Raw genomic sequence first — 24,088 nt, 5'->3', positions numbered from 1 at the left:
CCGCCACCAGCAGGGGAATGGACAGCCCTCACCTGCACTCCACCCGATGCACCACCGTCCGACGACATCAGCAGACGAGGTCCTGGTACCACCGACGTCGATGCAGCTATCCGATGTCTCGGCGCCGATGCAGAGGCCCGATGCCTCGATGCACTCGATGCAGGGGCGGCCGAGGAAGATGGTCTGGACGCTGACGACGTCGATGCACTCGAAGATCCCGGTGCCGATGCCGACGAAGAGCCCGAGAACAACACGTTCCACTGGGCTAGTCTCGCTACCTGAGTCCGCCTTTGAAGCAGGGAACACAGACTGCAGTTCTGAGGGCGGTGCTCGGCCCCCAGACACTGAAGACACGACGAGTGTCGATCAGTGAGCGAGATAACCCGGGCGCACTGGGTGCACTTCTTGAAGCCGCTGGAAGGCTTCGATGTCATGGGCGGAAAAATCACGCCGGCGAAATCAAAAGCCGAAATGGCGAAAATCGAAGCACCAAATTTAGAGGGAGAAAAAATCTCGACCGAGGCCGAAAAAAGGCCTACCCCGACGACGAAAGAAAACTTACCGGGGCAAAAAAGCTGGAAGTACGGGGAGGATTTACACGAAACCCGGCGGGGGGTTTCCGGAGCACTTCCCGACTAGGACAAAGCTTTCCCGAAGGAAAAAAACACGTTCAAACAAATTGGACGCGCGAGGTCGACTTTCCGGGGCTCGACACGGCGAAAACACGACCGTACCGAGTGCGGACAAAAGAAGACTGGCCGGCTCGAGCCGGTTTCGGGCGGGAAGACGGCCGCGCATGCGCGGTGCGCGCGGGCGCGCGAGGGCTAGCAAAGGACTTTGCTAGTGAAGTTTCCGATTGGAGGGGCTGCCGTGGACGTCACCCATCAGTGAGAACAAGCAGCCTGCTTGTCCTCGGAGAATCTGCTATATGCATTTCCTACAGAAAATGCTACAGAAGACAGACCAAGACTCGGCCCACATCATCTTGATAATGCTATATTGGCCTTGCCAAATTTGGTTTCTCTTACGACTACAATTCAGTCAGGAACCACCTATTTGCCTCCCACTTATACCACATTTTATCACTCAACATCAAGGCAATATGATACATCCCAACCTTCAGTCTTTGGCTCTGACAGCCTTGAAAGCAGATTGTACAACTCACTTGATATCCCACCAGCCATCCAATCAGTGCTCTTGGCATCAAGGAGAGACTCTATCAGAAGATCATACTGTTTGAAATGGAAGCTATTTGCGAACTGGTGCATTTCTAATCATTATGACCCATTCTCTTGCTCAGCTGTAATTTTACTACAGTACTTACTACACCTTTCATACGCTGGCTTTAGTATGTCTTCAGTGAGAATTCAAGTGCAATAGAAGCTTATCACAATCATATTGATGCCAGTCCTATATCAAAGTATCCATTAATAATTCAATTTATGAAAGGCCTCACAAACCAACACCCACTAATGAAACATCCTACACCACAATGAGATCTCAACATGGTTCTAGAGGCTTTAAGAAAGTTGCCTTTTCAGCCTCTGAGTACTTTTCTAATAGCCATTACTTTGGCAAGGTGGATTGTAGAGCTTCAAGCTTTAGTTGCTCTTCATCCATACCAACAACTTTTTCCGGATAAAATAGTTCTATATACTTATTCAAAATTCCTCCCAAAAATAGTTTTGAAATTTCATCTCAACCAATCCATCTCCTTAACAGTTTTCTATCCTCCTCCTGATCAAACTGAATGCCAGATTTTACATGCACTAGACTGTAAAAGAACCATTCAAAATTATTTGTAAAGAACAAGCCGTCCTTCTCAACTGTTTTTTGTCATACAACCCAAACAAACCGGGTATTCTAGTTAACCAAAGAACTCTATCAAACTGGACAGCAATTTGGTCCTCCTTATATACTTTTGATAGATATTACTGTTTAGAACAAGCTTTATCTCACGATGCAACATTGCAACAAGTGCTCATTTTCAAAGCACACAGACTTACAAGTTGCACAGAAACCTATGTAACTTTGTAAGTCTATATGCTGTGAAAATAAGCCTTTTAACGTTTCAACCAACCACCTCCTGCTGTGTTTAAAGGTTGCCAATTTTTAATAAAGTTCAAATTCATCATCATATCATTGTTCAGTGTATTCTTTATGGCAACCCTCAGTTTGTGACTCTCCACTTGTGTGGCTGTTGTGATCCTGCTTGTCCATGAAGAAAATAAAGTTGCATACCTGAGTGTTCTCCATGGACAGCAGGATCCAACAGCCACACAACCCCGCCCACCCAACCCAGAGTTGAAGCACGCTTGGAAAAGAAATGTCATTTTCAGGGCAGATGGCTTGGGCGGGAACGTTGGAGCATGCACAGAAGCCTCTGTCAAAGGTTTCTGAGCTAAGGACAACAGACCACATGGCACCTTCACCAGGTAACATCACCCACATGTGTGGCTGTTGGCTCCTGCTGTCCACAAAGAACACCCATTACAGGTATGCAACTTTATTATCTATGTATGCCAATGTCAAATTATGCTAGTATTGTATAATTGAATCTTGGTGCCCAGATACTGTTATAGAACTAACACTCACTGCATGGCACCAAGGTGCTTATATTGTAGCCCCTTGTTATAGAATTGCCCCCAAAATGCCGGAAAATGACTTTGAGAAAGTTAGAAACTCAATATGTATCATATAATTTTGAAAAAATTGCAGCAGGAAACGGGGGACTATACACATAACCTTCATTTTTTTATACAATGATTCAACCTGCAGCTGTTACGCCTCCGTTCAGTATCTGGTTCCCTTCTGCATCCCTCACATGTCCATACACATCTGCCTTATGCACCAAATAGATCTTCTTCTGTTGATCATAATCCAAGACACCCACACTGCACCATTGATATGTCAAATTACGACTTTTTGGATCCTCTGAGAAAAAAAAGGAATAATGAAAGTAAGTATATTCTTTGCCTATCAGACTTTGGAATAGAATGAATTCAATAATGTTTTTAAAACTCATTCACTTTGGACACAGTAATCTAATTCAAGTTTCTTTCCTTTTCTTATGAACATTGCCCAGAGCCCACCCCATGAATATATTCTCATCTACATTAAGTTGCATTCTTTAGGACTAATTTTAAAAGAAGACATCTATGTGAGAAGTCCAATAAGGAATCTATTTCAAACTTATTTTATAAATGCTACTTAGGGTCTAAGTAGTTTTATAAAATAGACACCCACAACCATTCCTAACAGTACACAAATGCACACACACAAAATTGTACCTGCTCTGAAAAAGGCATAAAGGTGTCCATGTACCTGTGTATTTTATAAAATCCACCTCCACGCTGCCCAAACCATGCCCCTGGGAATGCCTATGCACAGAACACATAAAGGTAGGTGCACTCTTTCCATACACTTTTGCATACAAATGTGGTCGTGTAATTTTATAAAAGACTTTTTCAACATGCAAAACAAGCTTTACAAGCAGAAAAAAATTGCTCCTTCATATACCAGACTGCTCCATTTACATAATCAATTTAAAGGATAATATTCAGCTGCTGGCAGTCAGCATTTAAAAAAAAATGTCAGCTGAATTGTGCCTGGAAGTTCTGTTGAAAATACAAGAAAACCAAAAAACATCCACAAATAGATCCAACAAGGAAAACACAGGGGTGGAAGGACACTAAGTACTACTACTACTACTATTTAGCATTTCTACCAGGATGATGTAAAACAGAGGTAGTTTATTTGTCTTCCAATATATTGTAAGGGGTTGCTGAGAGGACGTACTCAAGGAAAGCGAGAGCAGCCCAGGAAGGAGCTAAAGAGGCAGGCACACATCCCTTACAGGCGGTAAGCTCGCCCCCTGGTGGGTAAAAGATTGATTAGAATGAGGAGTAAGGCTAGGGACTACCAACCCTACAATGCACCTGACCCAATACAGGACTCACAGGAAGTGGAGGGGGAGGGGCAGGATTGGGAGATGGTTTCCAATCAGGGGGGATGAGGAGCAGTTGAGGGAGCCCTGGGTGTAGGAGGAAGAGATGGAATGGGATAAAATGGAGGAGACAGAAGGGAGTAAGGAGGAGAGGATAGAGGTGTCTGCATTCGCCCAGGCTGCCGTTGCTAAGGTGAGGGGTTTACTGGCAGCTGTTTTTCCTCAACTGAGTAAAATTGGAAGGAGAGAATTGAGGCAGCTGAGAAAGAATCTATGGCAGCGTGTAACCCAGAGCATTAAGGGAACAGGAGAGTAAAACTGTATGTTGGAATGAACTTTTGATCAGCAGGACAACTGGTAGCTACCTGAAGAGGGATAAGGTGGCATTAAAGTGTAATGAACTTTATTCAGTAAGGTTTGAGATGAACCTCAATTGGGCATTGTGAATGTGAACAAATGTCAAGGGACTTGAGATGAGGCAGTAGCAAGTGCTGTGGAAATGGTGATAACTGAGCTATGGAAATAAAAGAAACATCCGCAGGGTGTGTTTCTGAAGTGACTGGTGTGAGAAGGAATGGGAGAGAATGGGATGTTTGAGATGAATGAATAGGGGGTATTTTAAAAAGCCGACACGTTTATGGGATTACAAAACCTAAGTTGTTAAATCTTTGTTTATTATTGGATGCTGTTCAGGCTATCTATCTACTGTATGGAATTGCTTTTGATACTACCTGCAACATTGTAGATGTGCCTATGTATCGCACTGGTGACAATAAAAATTAATTAAAAAAAAAAAGAAAAATCCTTTTTATGAAATGATGGGAGTTGCTGGTCATTTGTTGAAATACCACTTAAGTGCAGCCTCAGGGAGCGCCTAAACTGAGGAAGACGTGGATGTGTGAGGCAGGCACTGAGGAACAGCCGGTGTCAGAGGAAACAGGAGCCTGCATTGAAGCCTTCCTGCTAAGCAGGGTCAACCTGGGCTGAAGAGTGGAAGGGTTACCTGCTGACAATATACAAGTCTCATCTAGGTGTCCTCAACACAGGCCATGTTTCAGCATAACAGCCTTCATCAGGAGAACACTTAAATAAAACCAAATCATATAAAAACACTGTCAATATTTTACAAAGCATATCATAAAAATATTATAAAAACTAACAATATTATTAAAATGTAACAGAAGTAGAATAACCACACACAGGAGAAGAAGAAGGCACCGTGAATAGTGAAAAATGTACTATTTTAAACCATATGCTTTGTGATGAACACTGTCAGGATTGCTGGACATACTTAGATTAATATGAAATCAGCTTCTGATAACCTCTCTCCCTCAGGAAGCCCTGAGGATGGCAGATGGACCAAATGTTGCCCAGCTGCCTGCTAGCCCTTTGTTTCTCAAGTACCCCTACTTAACATACCTTTGTCCTCTCTCGGCATCTGGGACCAGGGCTCTCTGAGAACAATGAAAGCCAGACAGATAGGCTCCAAAACAAGGGACTTCAAAGATTAAAACCTGTGAAAGTACTTACATTCCTTACATCAGGAAATTAAACTGGAGTTTGCAAAGGAAATAGCTGATAAAGGCTGGGAAGAAAAGAAGTTATTTGATCCCTCTCTGTTCCTGTTAGGTAAATAAGTCAGAGCACATGGCTCTGCTCCTTTCTTTTCTCTGCACACCTATATCTTTAGCTTCCAGAGCACCTGGTTCTGGCCCCCCTTCTCCTTCAGCCCTACCCCAAGGCTCTCCCTCTCTCTTTTCCTCTGAACACCCCTATCCTTACCTTTCTCTCCTGGATTCCCATCTACACATACACACCGATACAGCATTGTAATATTTACCTGTACTAAGTGTTGTGAGCCTATATATTCAAATACAATATACCTTATATATAAACTCATGTGGATTTTGTATTCTTGGGAACCCACTGCCTCTACGGACTGGACCGGGGACCATAACGACAACGAATGCTGACAAACACCACAGTTTAATCATTATGTTAAAGTATCTGCTGAATCTTCTTATAGACGTAAATTTCTTCACAAGCTAGAAAATGGTTCTTAAAAACTCTCATTGTATTACGTTGCTTCAATTATGATTTCACCATAAGGAAGTATGTCTTTGACATTCAGCTGGCTATCATAAGATGTCCCTTATATATTTACATTTAGTTTGACGCTATGGTCAGAGTTTCAACATTTATCATTTAAAGATGTCCAGCATGACATCAGATTATGCCCTTTTAAATTCTTTCAATAGTCTTATATTTTTTCATTAAGTAGAGTTCATATGGGTTTTTAATAAAGGTACACATGACGTTTGACATCAGAATTATTTTTATTCATTTTTAATTTCATGTGGAGATGCAGATTTTACATTTATATCTTATACATGGTGTTTTTGTTACAGCAGACATTAGTACCATTTTCTTGCTTGTGAAGAACTTATGTCTATAAGATTCAGCAGGTACTTTTAATATAATGGTTAAACTGTGGTGTTCATCACAAAGCAATATGGTGTAAAGTAGTACATCTTTCACTATTCACGGTGCCTTATTCTTTTTTTCCTATGTGTGATTATTCTACTTTTGTTACATTTTCATAATATTGTTAGTTTTTTTAATATTCTTTCTAAAATATTGACAGTGTTTTTGTATGATTTTGGATTAATTTAAGTGTTTTCCTGATGAAGGCTGTTATGCTGAAACAAGGCCTGTGTTGAGGACACCTAGCTGGGACTTGAATATATTGGAAGACAAATAAATTATCCCCGGGAATTCTGTGCCAGCACTTATATTTATATCTGGGCAGCGGTACCCAGATAGCTACCCAGTTAATTTTGGACAGCCTTTTTGCTATCCTAAGATAACTGGATAGATATCGGGTTCTACCATTTTAAATTGGAAGTGCCCGGTAAATCCTAGCTCTGTCCTGACTCCGCCCCTGGAGCATGCATCTCAGTAGGCTATTACTCTCCACTCTGCAATTTGTTCCTACCATGTCTCTCACCATCTCAAGAGTTCTCCTTGGTTTCGTCCTGATTTACACCTCCTTAAACATCAGGCTAGATGTGTTGAACACAAATGGCATAAACACCTTAGTCGATCTTCTTACCTTCACCTTAAAGGAGTATGTGCTCTTTATACTTCTACTGTGAAGCGAAGTACTATAATAACCTGATCAGCTCTTCCTCTAACTGCTCTAAGGTTGTCTTTAAGATCATGAAACAGATTTCTTCCTTGGGTCAAGACTCTGTTATTCCCTTCTCCCTCTCAGCTGATTCCTTAGCCTCTAGGTTTTCTGCAAAGATTATAAATCTCTGTCACTCAGTATCCTTAATAGCTACTTCCTCAGTTACAACCACATCACTTCCACCTGATACTGGGCCACTACCACTCTCAACATCAATCTGTAGATCTCTATATCCTACTTGAGAAAACTTCAATCTGTCTTCTCTTGCCTTCATTAATAAGCTTCTCTGCTCATCTCGCTTGACTACATCTCTTTTTGATCCTATTCCAGGTATTGGCTCAAGCTTCCTAAACACTGTCTTCTTCCATTCATTTTATCTGATGACTCAACACCTAACAACTGAAAAAAAAGCTATTGTTCATCCAACTTTAAAGAAAGCTTCTATAGACTGTCAGAGCCTAACAACTATAGGCCCATCTGTAACTTACCTTTATTAACCAAACTTACTGAGAGGTTTGTGTCATGCCAATTGCTACAACACCTAAATGGATCATATATTTTGCACCCTTTTCTGTCTGGACTTCAGGCCGTACAATAGCACTGAGACTCTACTTACTGCACTGATTCTCTCCATACAGGTTTTGAACAAGACAAGGTCACTCTTGCCATTTCATTGGATCTCAGCTCTGCTTTGATCTTGTTGATCACTAGTTTCTTAATCACTAGACTTGCCTCCTTAGGCTTCTCTGCTGTTGTTCTCAGTTGGTTTAAATCCTTCCTCGCCAATCCTGTCTACTTTGTTACCATATCTTCAAGTATTCCCTATTATCTTCCCTGTAGTGTACTGCAAGGCTCTGTCCTTGCCCCTGTCCTCTTTAATATCTTCCTGAGCCCCCTCTTTATTCTTATTCAGCACCACAACACAGTTTTAATTATGCAGATGATATGCTCTCTTAACTTTGCTCTGTCTTAACATTGTCAATAATCAATCTTGTTTAGATACAGTTTCCTCCTGGCTTTATGAAAAATATTTGATTTTAAAATTAAATTCTGAAAAACTTCTGCGTGCTGTTAATCGGCCACTTGTTTTTTCCTCAGTTTACCCTTTACTCTCTGGCGTCAGTTCCTCTGGTAATATGTTAAACGTTAACATATTGGATTTCCTGTGTGTACTTACTCCAAAGCCAACATCAAATTTGATCATATTATGATCATTGTTACCAAGCAGCCCCAGCACCATTACCTCTTGCACCAGTTCATGTACTCCACTAAGGACTAGGTCTACAATTTTTCCTTCTCTTGTTAGATCCTGTACCAGCTACTCCCTAGTATGCCCTGATGTTACAAGTACCCAGTCAATATCGGGGTAATTGAAATCACCCATTATTACTGAGTACCCTATTTTGTTAGCCTCCCTAATTTCTCAAAACATTTCCACATCCGTCTGTTCATCCTGGCTAGGTGGAGTGGAGGAGTGACCTAGTGGTTAGAGCACCAGTCTTGCAATCCAGAGGTGGCCAGTTCAAATCCCACTGCTGCTCCTTGTGATGTTGAGCAAGTCACTTAACCCTCCATTGCCTCAGCTACAAACGTAGATTGTGAGCCCTCCTGGGACAGAGAAATATCCAGTGTACCTGAATGTAACTCACCTTGAGCTACTACTGAAAAAGGTGTGAGCAAAATCTAAATAAATAAATAGGTGGACGGTAGTACAATCCTATCACTGTTCTATTCCACACATTAAGACACCGGAACTCTGACTGTCTCTTGGGCCCTGCGCGTAAAATGGGTAGCACTTTGGAAAATGCTACCCTGGAGGTTCTGGATTTGAGCTTTCTACCTAAGAGTCTAAATTTGGCTTCCAGAACTTCTCTCCCACATTTTCCTATGTCACTGGTACCCACACGTAGCAAGACAGCTGTCTCCTCCCCAGCACTATCTAAAATCCTATCTAGGTGATGCATGAGGTCCGCCACCTTCGCACCAAGCAGGCAAGTAACCAGGCGATCCTCACATCCACCAGCCACCCAGCTATCTACATGCCTAATAAGCGAATCACCAACTACAACAGCTGTCCTAACCCTTCCCTCCTGGGCAGTAGCTCCTGGAGACACATCCTCGGTGTGAGAGGATATTGCATCCCCTGGTGTGCTGGTCCTGGCTACAGGATTACTTCCAGCTGCACCAGGGTGATGCTATCCTTTTAGAAGACCTCCCTCCTCCAAGGCAGCATAGGGGCTGCCAGACTGGAGCTGGGATTTCTCTACAGCATCCCTGTAGGCCTCCTCTATGTACCTCTCTGTCTCCCTCAGCTCCACTAAGTCTGCTACTCTAGTCTCAAGAGAACAGACTTGTTCTCTGAGAGCTAGAAGCTCTTTGCATCAAGCACACACATATGACCTCTCACAAACTGGTATAAAAGATAGCACTTTATTCACAGACTCGACACAGTACTGTGTTTCGGCCACAGGCCTGCCTCAGAAGTCTTAAGAGATCCTTGATACTTGGAAGCGATCTCGATATCGGGTGGTCTTAATAAAGACCTTTGTGGTACCTTTTATACCGGTATCCCGTTTCTCTGGAGTCATTGGTCCACTTCCCACTTCCCTTTGAAAGTTTGTGTTTTCGTGGGAGTTAGTGTTCATCCACTCAGGTGGATCACCCCTTATGTAATTCTCTCACCAACTGGGACATAATCAAAGATGAGACACTCAATGCAAAAGACTCGATTGCATCCCTCTTGCTGCTGGACTACTGTCTGCATCTTAGTATTATAGAGTTGTTTAACTAAAACTTCTTAAGGTACTCGGGATATAAGATGAATATAAAAAGAGTCTTAAAGATGTAATTTATTTAGTGTTTGCTTCTCAGAACTAAACGATCAAAACTCTAATGAAAATTCCCCTCTTGTCCTAATTAGAATAATTGACTATAAATTAAGAGTTGAGCTAGGGGTGGGTGGGAATGAGGACTGACTCTGGGCAAGTCACTTAACCCTCCATTGCCCCATGTAATCTGCATTGAGCCTGCCATGAGTGGGAAAGCGCGGGGTACAAATGTAACAACTAGGTCCTACTGTGACTTCTAGAGACTAAATGCTGTGACAGAAAATTTAACTTTTAAAACTATGGGGAAAAGGTTTGTACACTATAAGGCTTATTTTCAAAAGAGAAGGGCGCCCATCTTTCGACACAAATCGGGAGATGGGCATCCTTCTCTCAGGGTTGCCTAAATCGGCATAATCGAAAGCCAATTTTGGGTGTCCCCAACTGCTTCCTGTCTCGGGGTCGACCAAAGTTCCCGGGGGCGTGTTGGAGGCGTAGCGAAGGCGCGACTGGGGCATGCCTAACAGATGGGCGTCCTCGAGCAATAATGGAAAAAAGAAGGGCATCACTGATGAGCACTTGGCCGACTTTACTTGGTCCATTTTTTCTTACGACCAAGCCTCAAAAGGGTGCGCAAACTGACCAGATGACCACCGGAAGGGAATCGGGGATGACCTCCCCTGACTCCCTCAGTGGTGACCAACCCCCTCCCACCCTGAAAAAAAACAACTTTAACAACTTTTTTTTGCCAGCCTGAAATGTCATACTCAGGTCCATCGCAGCAGTATGCAGGTCCCTGTGAGAGGAGGTATGTGTGTGTCAGCGGAAGCATAGCCAAGGCGTGGACGTCCTTCTTTCAAACATTTTGGACGTCCTGAACTGCCCCCTCCCCTCCCACAGGGATGGCCAAATTTCAAGGGAGTGAAGTGGAGTGGAGGAGGGGTCTAGTGGTTAGAGCACTGGTCTTGCAATCCAGAGATTGCCGGTTCAAATCCCACTGCTGCTACTTGTGATCCAAAATCCAAATAAATAAATAAAGGGGGTGTCGGAGGCATAGCAGGCATGGACGTCCTTCTCACAGAAACATCCAGGCATGGATGTCCTTCTCACAGAAACATCCACATTTTGGACGTCCTCAACTCCTCTTTTAAACCCAATCTTTAGTTTACCAAGCACAGAATAAAATAATGTCACTTACCCACAGAAATGTCCTCTCCTCTCAGAACATTTTGACAACTTCCCCCTAAATCCTCAAGGCATACCTTGTACCCTTCCTGCCAAATATTTTTCTATTTCTTCCTGTTCACACAATCATAGCATCCATCATCCATCCAATCCTACTTGTGTGTCATTCTTTTTCTTTCCAATCTGCTTCTTGTGTACCTGGATAAATAATTTATTCTATCCCTTTTATTTTTCAAGTAAAGGTAAGATGTATGGTATGAAAGCGAGAGCTTTAGTTTAATAGATGTTTCTATTTTTTCTCGATGTTAAGTTTGTAGGTATTCACTAATCAGCTACTGGTCACTATGCTGATGAACACCACCAAACAACCATCATCTACATTCCAAAAAAATAATAGTTATGTCACCAGACTGAATAAAGTTAACGTTTGTAGATAGCCAGACAAAACCCATGACTTGAATATCTTTCTCAGCTCCTTGGCTAAATTTAGTGTGGTAACACATTGCCCATACAAAACTTGGCAAGATAAAATGAGATGGTGCTGGCGGTACAGTTTAACTTGGTCTAGACAGAGTAGATATTCAGTGCTGTCGAGTCAAAGGTACCGAGGTGATGCAGGCCACACAACAAGTAGGCCCAATATTAACCAGATAATTTTTTCTGGGTATGTATAGCTAAAAGCTTATCCAGATAGGTTCTAATGAATATCATAACAACATTACTGCTATACTGGGACAGACTGAAGGTCCATCAAGCCCTGTTTCCAATAGTGGCCAATCCAGGTCACAAGTACTTTGCAAGATCCCAAAATAGTAAGATTTTATACTGCTTATCCCAAGTCCATCTTATTAATGGCTTATGGACTTTTCTTTTCAGAAATTATCTAAACTTTTAAAAACCCTAAGTAGCTAACTGCTTTTACCACATTCTCTGACAACAAATTACACAGTTTAATTACACATTGAGTGAAGAAATATTTTCTTCGATTCATTTTAAATGTACTTCTTAGTCTTCATTGCATGCTCCCTAGTCCTTGAATTTTTGGAAACAGTAAACAAGTGATTCATGTCTACCCGTTCCACTCCACTCACTATTTTATAGATCCCTATCATACCTCCTCTCAGCCATCTCTTCTCCAAGCTGAAGAGCCCTGGCCTCTTTAACCTTTCCTCATAGGGAAGTCATCCCATCCTCTAGCATTTTCGTTGCCCTTCTCTATACCTTTTCTAATTCTGCTATACCTTTTTTGAGATGTAGTGACCAGATTTGCACACAGTATTCGAGGTGCAGTCACATCATTTTTATTTTACTTTCCTTTCCTAATAATTCCTAACATTCTATTTGCTTTCTTATCCAAAGCTGCAACCTGAACATAGGGTTTCAATGTACCATCAACGATGGCACCTAGATCTTTTCCCTTGGCGGTGACTCCTAGTGTGGAATTTTGCACCATGTAGCTATAGTTTGGGTTCCTCTTTCCAATTTGGACCACTTTTCACTCACTCACTCACATTAAAAGGGGCATTTTTGATATGACATCTAAATCCGATTTTGGACAGTTTGCTGAAAACGTCCAAAAATCAAGTGGCAAACATAGCGATTTTCAAACCTGAAAAACATCTATCTTTATGTTTCAAAAATGGCTATTTCCTAAACATTTTGTGTTCAGTGTGTTTTTACTTTGTGACCATTTTTGAAAAAAAAAAAATGCCAAAGAAAAAAATGCACAAAAACAAGCCATTGGGACATATGGGAGGCCAGCAGTCTTAGTAGACTGGCCACACAGACATCCCAGCCGAGCAGTGGGTGTAGTAGTGGACTTCACATAAAAGGTTCCAGGTACACATCTCACTGTTACCCCCTCATATTGTATTGGGAGCCCTCAAAATCTCACCAAAAATCTACTGTACGCCACTACAATAGCCCTTATGGCTGCAGGTGTTACCTATATGTGAGTACAATAGGTTTTTGGTGGGCTCACACTTTCCACCACAAATGTAACAGAGTGAGATATGGGCCTGGATCTCCTTCTCTACAATGCACTGCACCGACCACTAGGCTACACCAGGGAACTGCTTGCTGCTCTAACAAGACTGGCCAGAACATCTGATGCTGTTACGTTCCTCACCTGAGTTGCGGTCCGCGCGGCCAATTAGCCTTCGAGTCTTGTCCCGGCGGCGAGAGCTGGCCATGCGGACTGTCGGCAGCAGTCTTCTGTGGTCCGGTTCCGATGGCCAGCTATGTCGCTCCGGCCATGGGCGTTGGTCCAGCTGATTGTTTGGACGGCCATCGTGCGTTGGTTGGGCAGGCCGTCCACGTGGTCTGACGGCGTTCCAGAAGTCACGCCGGTTTCCGGTGTGGGTAGCTCGCATGGCCTCGTTGCACGGGATTGAGTGCCTTGCTCGAGGTTCCACCCTTTTCCCTTGCAGGCACCGATCTGGAGCGTTCGCGGCAGCTGTCTGTGGTTACTGCTGATGCGAGGACTACTTAAGGCCGGCAGTTCCTTGCATATCTTGCTTTGGCTTCTATGCTTATAGAGGTTTGGTGCTCATCTCATGCGCTCCATTGCTTTACTTGCCTACCGTTACTTGACCTTTGGACTGGACCTGATATTCATTGCTTTGCTGCCTGCCCTGACCTTCGGACTGAACCTGATATTTGTTGCTTCACTGTCTGCCCTGACCTTTGGACTGGACCTGATACTCGTTGCTTTGCTGCCTGCCCTGATCCTTGGACTGAACCTGATACTTGTTACTTGCTGCCTGCCCTGATCTCTGGACTGGACTGGCTCACCCTTTGAATCTTTGCCCGCCTTGCTTCTAGCCTGGTCCGGCCGGCCCAATCCCGTCCGGTTCCTGAAGTCCTGGTGGCCACCTGCACCTGGGGGCTCAACCCCTGGGGAACGGTGGTCACTTCCCAGGTGAATCTAGGGGTTGTCCGGCTGCCTGACCGAGCGCGGCACAACTCAACTCACCATGGTCAGTCGGGGCACAAGAGCTCACTGCTCGAGTCACAACAGGATCATAACAGATGCTGTCATAGAGGCTGCTATGTACTGTTGCTTTCATGTCTTTGAGGGGTGGGAGGGGGTCAGTGACCACTGGGGGAGTAAGGAGGGAAATGTCTTAATCCCTCCAGTGCCCATCTGGTCATTTAGGACACCTTTTTGTGACTTGCCATAATTGAAACAGGTCTACACCAAATTGTCTAACTTTTAGCCCTGAATGTTTTTGTTTTGTTCCACAATTTGTTCCCAACTCATGCCCCCAACATGCCCCCTTGTGATTTGGATGCACTGCAGATGAACTGCATAGAAAAATGTCTTAAAAATGTGTCTCAACAATAGCGATTTGGACGTTTTGGACAAAAAAAAAAAGTCCATCTACCACTTTGTGCCATTTTTTGAACATTTTTCTGTTTCAAAAATGAGCTCTTAAATGTCAAATGGATACCCACATAACGTTATCTGGATAACTTTATCCAGATAACTTTGCCACTTGCTGACCTGCTGAAAATAACTATAACTCCTAAACGTAATTAAAAGTAAATAAACAAATGTTATATAAGTAAAATACACATCCTGTCACAGATTACTGGTTACTTTTCACTAATATGTTCAAGATTCATAGCCTATAATTAATTAAATATTCACATTCTAGTTCACATTTAAAGTGAATATTGTTCCTAAATGTTTGAGTTTCACCTCTGTATTTCTAGTGCATATCAGAAAGTTAATCTATGTATAGTGTCCTAGTTTTGGCCTCACCACAGCTTCTGAGTACAAATGTATTGTATAAATAGACAAGTCGTCCTGATTTTTTACTGTCTTGGGCTATTTCTTGCTGCCCTGCTAACCTGCTCTCCTGTACATGTTGATGCTGAAGTATTGGAAATATAGATTCCATTGTTTTTAACACTCTATGAACACTATTTACCATGTCCCAAGATGTCATTCACAGGGAGCAGTGCTTTGGCAGGTACAGGTTTCCTGTCACAGGAACCTGGCTCATACCCTAGCCCAATCCACTCCTTTGGAATGCGGCAATCAAATTCCTCATCATCAAACACCTGAAAAGGGGTGAAATTGGTCAGGAAAAAGAGAAAACAGGTCTTAACTTATAGGTTACTTTATATCAACGTGCTTCACTTCTCAGTTCCCAGTATCTGACCACATCATTCTATCCCATGGCCAAAATAGCATCAAGTAATTCATCAGACTGAAGTTAATGAAATAAGCACAATTATTACCCTCACATCCATAGTAACATAGTACATGATGGAAGATAAAGATCCGCACAGTCTATCCAACAAGGCGGCCAGAGCCACACCTGTCACTCTGTGGAGGTTACTTACGCTCCATCACTATCAAATACTGGCATTACAAATAGGGCTGTCAGCAATTTTATCACAATATCAACCAGTTATATTTGATGAATTTTTACCTTTTTTTAACTAGGCAAACAGTAATTATTAGGACAATTTGATCAGAGCCTATATTGCGGAATGCTTATAAAATAATAATAAATAATTGATTGCCTTATAAAGGGTAAAGGGTCATGGATTTGATATACCACCTTTCTGTGGTATAACGAAAGTGGTTTATATATATTATATGGAGGTACTTTCTCTGTTCCTAGTTGGCTTGTAATCTAAGTTTTTGTATCTGGGGCAATCAAGGGTTAAGAAACTTGGCAGTCATTTTAGAAGTGTTATTCATGTTTTAAACATGGATATCCTGGCTCATCAACATCTAAACCCCCAAAATATGTAAAGCACAATCTCAGAACAGGTCGGAGCTAAATGTAGATGCAGTGAAAGCGTAGAAAATGACCAAAGGTGTGTTGTGCGCCAGGGACATGTCATGGGCAGTGTAGCATGGCATTCTCAATGTCAATGTCCATGGAATACAATGCATTTGTGCTGCCACCATGCATCTCAATCTGGATGATGGTGGTGGGGAGCACTCTGGGTGTTGGTGTTGGAAAATCTAGACCAGGGGTTTTCAAACCAGTCCTCAGGACATACCTAGCCAATTAGGTTTTCAAGATATCCACAGTGAATATGCATAGGATAAATGTACATGCCCTACCTCCATTGTATGGAAATGTCTCTCATGTACAGTGGGGGAAATAAGTATTTGATCCCTTGCTGATTTTGTAAGTTTGCCCACTGACAAAGACATGAGCAGCCCATAATTGAAGGGTAGGTTATTGGTAACAGTGAGAGATAGCACATCACAAATTAAATCTGGAAAATCACATTGTGGAAAGTATATGAATTTATTTGCATTCTGCAGAGGGAAATAAGTATTTGATCCCCCACCAACCAGTAAGAGATCTGGCCCCTACAGACCAGGTAGATGCTCCAAATCAACTCGTTACCTGCATGACAGACAGCTGTCGGCAATGGTCACCTGTATGAAAGACACCTGTCCACAGACTCAGTGAATCAGTCAGACTCTAACCTCTACAAAATGGCCAAGAGCAAGGAGCTGTCTAAGGATGTCAGGGACAAGATCATACACCTGCACAAGGCTGGAATGGGCTACAAAACCATCAGTAAGACGCTGGGCGAGAAGGAGACAACTGTTGGTGCCATAGTAAGAAAATGGAAGAAGTACAAAATGACTGTCAATCGACAAAGATCTGGGGCTCCACGCAAAATCTCACCTCGTGGGGTATCCTTGATCATGAGGAAGGTTAGAAATCAGCCTACAACTACAAGGGGGGAACTTGTCAATGATCTCAAGGCAGCTGGGACCACTGTCACCACGAAAACCATTGGTAACACATTACGACATAACGGATTGCAATCCTGCAGTGCCCGCAAGGTCCCCCTGCTCCGGAAGGCACATGTGACGGCCCGTCTGAAGTTTGCCAGTGAACACCTGGATGATGCCGAGAGTGATTGGGAGAAGGTGCTGTGGTCAGATGAGACAAAAATTGAGCTCTTTGGCATGAACTCAACTCGCCGTGTTTGGAGGAAGAGAAATGCTGCCTATGACCCAAAGAACACCGTCCCTACTGTCAAGCATGGAGGTGGAAATGTTATGTTTTGGGGGTGTTTCTCTGCTAAGGGCACAGGACTACTTCACCGCATCAATGGGAGAATGGATGGGGCCATGTACCGTACAATTCTGAGTGACAACCTCCTTCCCTCCGCCAGGGCCTTAAAAATGGGTCGTGGCTGGGTCTTCCAGCACGACAATGACCCAAAACATACAGCCAAGGCAACAAAGGAGTGGCTCAGGAAGAAGCACATTAGGGTCATGGAGTGGCCTAGCCAGTCACCAGACCTTAATCCCATTGAAAACTTATGGAGGGAGCTGAAGCTGCGAGTTGCCAAGCGACAGCCCAGAACTCTTAATGATTTAGAGATGATCTGCAAAGAGGAGTGGACCAAAATTCCTCCTGACATGTGTGCAAACCTCATCATCAACTACAGAAGACGTCTGACCGCTGTGCTTGCCAACAAGGGTTTTGCCACCAAGTATTAGGTCTTGTTTGCCAGAGGGATTAAATACTTATTTCCCTCTGCAGAATGCAAATAAATTCATATACTTTCCACAATGTGATTTTCCGGATTTAATTTGTGATGTGCTATCTCTCACTGTTACCAATAACCTACCCTTCAATTATGGGCTGCTCATGTCTTTGTCAGTGGGCAAACTTACAAAATCAGCAAGGGATCAAATACTTATTTCCCCCACTGTATATCCATTGTGGGTATCTTGAAGATCTGATTGACTAGATATGTCTGAGGACTGGGTTAAGAACCCCCCTGTTATAGACCATAAGCAGCCAGAACGTCTGGGCTGTTGAGGCTTTCCTGCACGAGACACACTGGGGGCAAAGAAGGACCAACAGGCCACATTCTTACACAGTTCCTTGACCTCACTGAAGAGCAGTGCATAGGGAGCTTCTCCTTCAACAAGGCAGTCATTCACCATCTCTGCCAACAAGCGAAGCCTCTCTTCCACACCATCACTCACAGGGAACAACCCATACCCATCCACCTCAAAGTCACCTCTGCACTAGCCTTTCCCATCACTGCAGTGGCTGTTCTGTCAGCCATCATAGTCCTCAGTCAGTTACCCATCTCCCAATGCATCATACAGTTCCTTATAATCTTTCTCACACACACTGCTAACTACATGTTTCAAGTTTATTCAAGTTATTTACTATCCCGCCCATTACATAGAGGAAAAAAGGGGGGGGGGTGACATGAGAACTGAGTGAAAAGAGGGGAAAAAGAGAGAACTACAATGATGAGCAAAAGAGGGAGAGGGGAAAATACATTGGGACAATTGTGCAGTCCTATTTCACAACCCTCAGGGTCTGATCTCAGGTATAAGCTTCAGTAAGAAGGAAAGTTTTTTAAGTTGGACTTGAACTATTGTAATGAGAATTGTAACCTGAGGTGGCCTGGCAGTTTGTTCCAAAGTTCTGGCCTCTGGTCAGAAAAGAGTGTGCCTGGTGGAATCGTTGAAAATATCTTAAGGAGATGGAACTACAAGTCAGTGCTGCTGTGATGATCGTAGTGTTCTGGAGGGGCAGTATGGGATTAGGAGAATACCATGTATAATGAGTTTATCTTGTTGGGCAGACTGGATGGACTGTACAGGTCTTTATCTGCCTTCATTTACTATGTTACTATGTTAGAGAGAAAAAAAGGGTTCACCTGAGTGCTGAATCTCAAAGACAAGAAGAAGTAGTTTGTAGGTGACGCGATATGAGACAGGTAATCAGTGTGCATCCTTCAGGAGAGGCGTAACGTAATCATATTTCCTATGTCCAGTGAGGAGTTTAATGGCTGTACTGTGGATGAATGAAGGTGCTTGAGATCCCACATTCTAATTCTCAGTCTAATCCCCTTGAATATTCTCATAGTCATAGAGGCAACATACAATGACAATTTTATGAAGTTGCCTGCTTCTCCTCTATCCTTGGTGTTATTGACTGCACCCACATGGCCCTCAGGTCCCCCAAAGGGAGAAAGCAAGATTACTATAAAATAAAGGTCTTTCCATTCTCTTAATGTGCAAGTAATGTGCAATGCACAGGAAAAGATCACTGACACCTTTCCATGATTCCCTCAATCCTGCCATGACTCATACATCCTGGCACACTCGGGTATACATTACCACTTCGAGAGCAGAGAGATCACTGGAAGCTGGCTCATAAGTAAGAAGCACACACAAACCCAAAATGTCCTTGTGCAGGAGCCTAGCTCATTATCACCAGGATGCAGGCAGCTGGTGCTGTACCCCATCACACAGCCAAGCTTTCCCACTTTCCCCATGACTATTTTTTCACTCTGTCCATCTCATAAGAACATAAGAATAGCCATACTGGGTCACACCAAAGGCCCATTTAGCCCAGTATCCTGCTTCCAACAGTGGCCAAGCCAGGTCACAAGTACCTGGCAGAAACCCAAATAGTAGCAACATTCCATGCTACCAATCCCAGGGCAAGCAAAGGCTTCCCTCATGTCCATCTCAATAACAGACTATTATGGACTTTTCCTCCAGGAACTTGTCCAAACCTTTTTTAAAACTAGATACACTAATCACTGTTACCACAACCTCTGGCAGCGAGTTCCAGAGTTTAACTGTTCTTTGAGTAAAAAACATGCCCTCCTATTTGTTTTAAAAGCATTTCCATGTAATTTCTTTGAGTGTCCCCTGGTCTTTGTACTTTTTGAAAGAGTGAAAATTTGATTCACTTTTACCTGTTCTACACCACTCAGGATTTAATATACCTCAATCATATCCCCCACTCAACTGTTTCTTTTCCAAGCTAAAGAGCCCTAACCCTATTCTGAATTCCTCATATGGGATGAGTTCCATCTCCTTTATCATTTTGGTCGCTCTTCTTTGAACATTTTCTAAGTCTGCTATATCTTTTTTGAAATACGGCAACCAGAACTGAATGCAATACTCAAAGTAAGGTCATACCATGGCGTGATACAAAGGCATTATAATATTCTTGTATCCTTTTGCTAATGATTCCTACTATCCTGTTTGTTTTTTGGCCACCACCATACACTGGGCAGAAAATTTCAGTGTATTGTCTACAATGACACTTAGATCTTTTCTTGAGTGATGACTCCTAAGGTGGACCCTAGCATCACGTAACTATAATCAGGGCTACCCTCAGAGAATATGGCTGATGGCCCCCATCGTCAGACCCAGCAATAAGGCCAAAGAGTGCTACAACAGGGCACTCTGGGAAACCAGGACCATCATCAAATGCAACTTTGGACTGCATAAGAAGACAGTAGGTGCCTAGATCAAACCAGAAGGGAGCTGCTCTACAACCCAGAAAAGGCCTGCAAAATATTCATAGCCTGCTGTATTCTGCACAACCTGACACTAAATACCACAGAATACCACTTCCTGAGGGACTGCAGCCATAGAACAGTGAAGGAGGAGGAACAGGCACCACCAATAGCACAAAAGCATCCTCATCCACACCAGCATGGCTTTGCAGCAAGGATTGAACTTGTACACTGAGCATTTCTGTGAAGATATATTTGCCATCTCTGAGCAAGTCAAACGTGTATAGACAGTATCCCACAAAACAGAGTTCCTTCCAAATTTCCATCCCCTGTGCATGTCCCCATCACCACCCGTTTGACAACCATGACCATTCCACCATCACCTACCCTACCTTTTCCTCTCCACCCTCACAGGCACACCTTACCCTCAACTGCACAATAAAATCTAGCCTCCTGTCAAAGGCCCATCCTCACCCTTTCATCTTCCTCATTCCCCCAAATCTACCCCCTCCCTCCCCCACCTGTTTCACAACTACTTCTTGCCCTTCTCTCTCCCCTTCTGGGATGTTCCTTCTCCCCTCTTGGACACAGCCAGGTTGTTCATATGCTCTGAACTCTGGGTGGAGCTGTCGGTGTTCTCAGAACTGGAGGAGAAATCTCCAATAACCAGTTCTGCCTCTTTGGCTGCTGCAGCAAATGCAGGGAACACCATGGGTAATCCTGGGTCCTGATGCTGTAGCATTAACTGCTGAGTAGTGGGTGGTGTGCCATACCTGCCCCCTGGACCCCTTGGCACAGGCCCTGAGCATGTGGTAGTAACAGGTCTCTTGGAGGCAGTCCTTGTTGCTTGTTACTTCCCTGCACCCATGGGTATGGCAAGCGGCTGGGGTTCACTGATGGCCATAGTGGGATCAGTGGTGGGATGTCTCTCCCAGGCAGGTGCACTATATTCCAATCTCTCAAAAAGCATTTCCATCTAGAAGGCAGTATGTGCATTACCCACACCATTGCCTCGTACTGCTGCATCTGGTCTGCAACCTATGGCATCTGACACTCCATCACCGCCAGCATGCTGGGCCAGCTTGTAATCCCTCTGCTCTGAACAAGCAGATCGCATGCATGTCACCAGTTCTTGCCAGCATCTTGCAGAGTGTGGTGGGGTTCCACCACCAGCACCGCCATCAGCTGCTGGCTCTGCATTTGCTACAGCATCCATGAAGGATGATGGCACAGGCAACTGGATGGGGGTGGAAGTGTAGCCTAATGGTTACTGCAGTGAGCTGAGAACCTGGGGAACCAGGTTTGATTCCCACTGCAGTTCCTTGTGACTCTGGGCACCTAACCCTCCAGTGCTCCAGGTGTAAAACAAATTGTAAGCCTACTAAGGACAGAGAAAACTGCCTGCATATAATAAATGCAAACCACTTTGGTTGTAATACACAAAGGCAATATATCAAATCCTTGACCCCTCTCTGACCCCAATGGTCTCCCAACTGGTCCACACTAACCACAGGTGGCTTGATGCTTTCTGTTTCACATGTCTCCGGTTAACTCCCATTTGGGTACCTCTGTCTACACATCAACATCTTCTTGAGATGCTGGCTGTTTGGGCACATCTAGCTGTGAGCTCCCCCTACATCCCCCACCCCCGTGAACATTCCCATGAATCCGTCACTAGTGAACCAGGGCATGGCAGCTGAATGAATGGTAACAAGAGCCATAGGCTAGAATTATTGTCAGCAATTTGTTGACAGCATGGGGCCTGAATAAACTGCTACTACTCTTAGCCTGCCACTGGAGGGATACACTTCACAATGGATGTTGATGTGAAGACACAGATTGAAACACACGAGTGATGGTGGAACTTCTCCCAGTAAGATGACACTGGCAGGCCACGCCATTACCCCCCTCTCATGCAGTAACCCAGATGCATGGAAATGGTCCCATTTGCATGACACCATAAATCCTGCTGCAAACAGTATATGATGGACAGAGCAGAGAGCACAGGATTCTGGATGCTTGTGCCACAAGTTATAGTGGGTGAAACATACCACTTGTTCCTGGCTGGCAAGATGTGTCCAGGCAACCAAACACCCACACTGCTTCCTCAAGTGTCTGCAGGACCTGCTGCTCAATGGCGCTCAGCATTTCATTGCTGGATTGGGAGCTGCCACAAGCCTTTGCCTTGGCAGTTCTACAGAGTTCCTTTCACTTTAACTTCAGGTTATCTGTATTCTAGTTATGTGAAAAATTGCATTCAGCTGGTGACAGATCCCAACCCACAATTTTTGTTTTGTATAGTTACTGAGATGTCCTGCCACACCAAAGAGATTCCTTCACTGTTTCAGAACCTCCCTGACCAGCATCCCCACTTTCTCCGAGGTAAAGTTGCTTAGGATCTGTTTCTCATGTTCCCTAAGGCACAAGTCTCAGAGATTGTAAAAGGCGCATGTTTATATGTCATTAGAAAAATCTCAAGGTGGGGACGGTGACATCACGCTGTAAGATGGCGGCATGAGTGAACAGCTCTGCGTGCCCAACGAGAAAAAGCGTAATATACAGCTTCCCCAAGTCAGCTTGATAAAGATATCGGAAGCGCTAGTGAGGACTACAATGGCGGGGAAAGAGTCCTCCGGGCCACGCAAATCACTGAAAGCATTCACTTACCAGCCGCAGTCAGATGGAAGCAAGATGGCGGCCGGGACGAGATCTGCACAGGCCAAAAGCGGCATGCGGGAAGTTGACATGAATGAGATGGCGGTAGAAGGAGACCTCACGGCGAAAGAATTTCATGCGCTTCTCGTAGAGATTCGGGCAGAAGTGAAAGGAGGTCAAGAAGTTGGCTACGGAACTTCGAGGTGAATTTGCGGAAATGGGGCGGCGTGTAGCAGAGGTTGATGAGAGCGTAGATGAACATGAGGCTTTGTGCACGGTGGAGTCAGCTTTCAAAGAACAACAGGACATCTGCAAATCGCTAATGGATAAAGTGGAGGACTTAGAAAATCACGGCAGACGATCGAACATTAGGATTCGAGGTATTCCAGAACAGGCAGAGTACATGGACTGCGAAAAGGTGGTGCAACAAGTTGCCAGCTTGCTACTCTCTGAGGAAAATCATGAGGTGAACCCGAATGATATTAAAATAGATCGGGCTCATAGAGTGTTGACACGCACTTGGGCAAATGTGTTTTTCGGAATACAAGATCAAGATCAAGGAGGCCATTATGAGAAAGGCCCGTAAGAAAGATGCTATCAAATGGGATTTGCTCCCGATCAACATATATCAGGACTTGGCACCAATGACTCTAAAACGTCGAGCGGAATTAAGGAGTTTTACGAGATACCTACGAGATCAAGGAATACCATATCGTTGGCAATATCCATTTGCATTGTCCTATAATGCGGATGGCAATTGGAATCAAATTCAGAATGTGGAAGAAGCACGTGCTACATGGCCAGAGGTGGAGGCGGTTCTGGAGAGATCGGAAAATAATGCAGAGCCTGCAGCACGACCGGCCCATCAGGGGTGGACACAGGTGACAAAGGGTAAGGGGCGCCTTACCCGACAACAATCCAGACAGCTGCAGAAATCTACAACTAAGGATGAACCCTGAACAACGGACTTGGGACGTTATATAGTAGACAAGCTATGGTCAAAGGTGA

General features: G+C 43.9%; 1 protein-coding gene across 1 annotated transcript in view; it reads right to left on the bottom strand.

Moving 5' to 3' along the window:
• Positions 1–2,767: 2,767 nt before the first annotated feature.
• Positions 2,768–24,088, bottom strand: part of LOC115459610 (dynein heavy chain 1, axonemal-like) — a gene marked incomplete at its 5' end in the record, with an annotated part of 34,945 nt that continues 13,624 nt past the window's right edge. Inside the window, 2 exons of the mRNA XM_030189420.1 lie at positions 2,768–2,934; positions 15,082–15,214. Coding sequence (XP_030045280.1) covers positions 2,768–2,934; positions 15,082–15,214 — 300 coding nt within the window. The remainder of the gene's footprint in view (positions 2,935–15,081; positions 15,215–24,088) is intronic.

Source organism: Microcaecilia unicolor, unplaced genomic scaffold (assembly GCF_901765095.1).
Source record: "Microcaecilia unicolor unplaced genomic scaffold, aMicUni1.1, whole genome shotgun sequence".
Lineage (NCBI taxonomy): Eukaryota > Metazoa > Chordata > Amphibia > Gymnophiona > Siphonopidae > Microcaecilia > Microcaecilia unicolor.
This window is presented reverse-complemented; position numbering and strand designations above follow the sequence as displayed.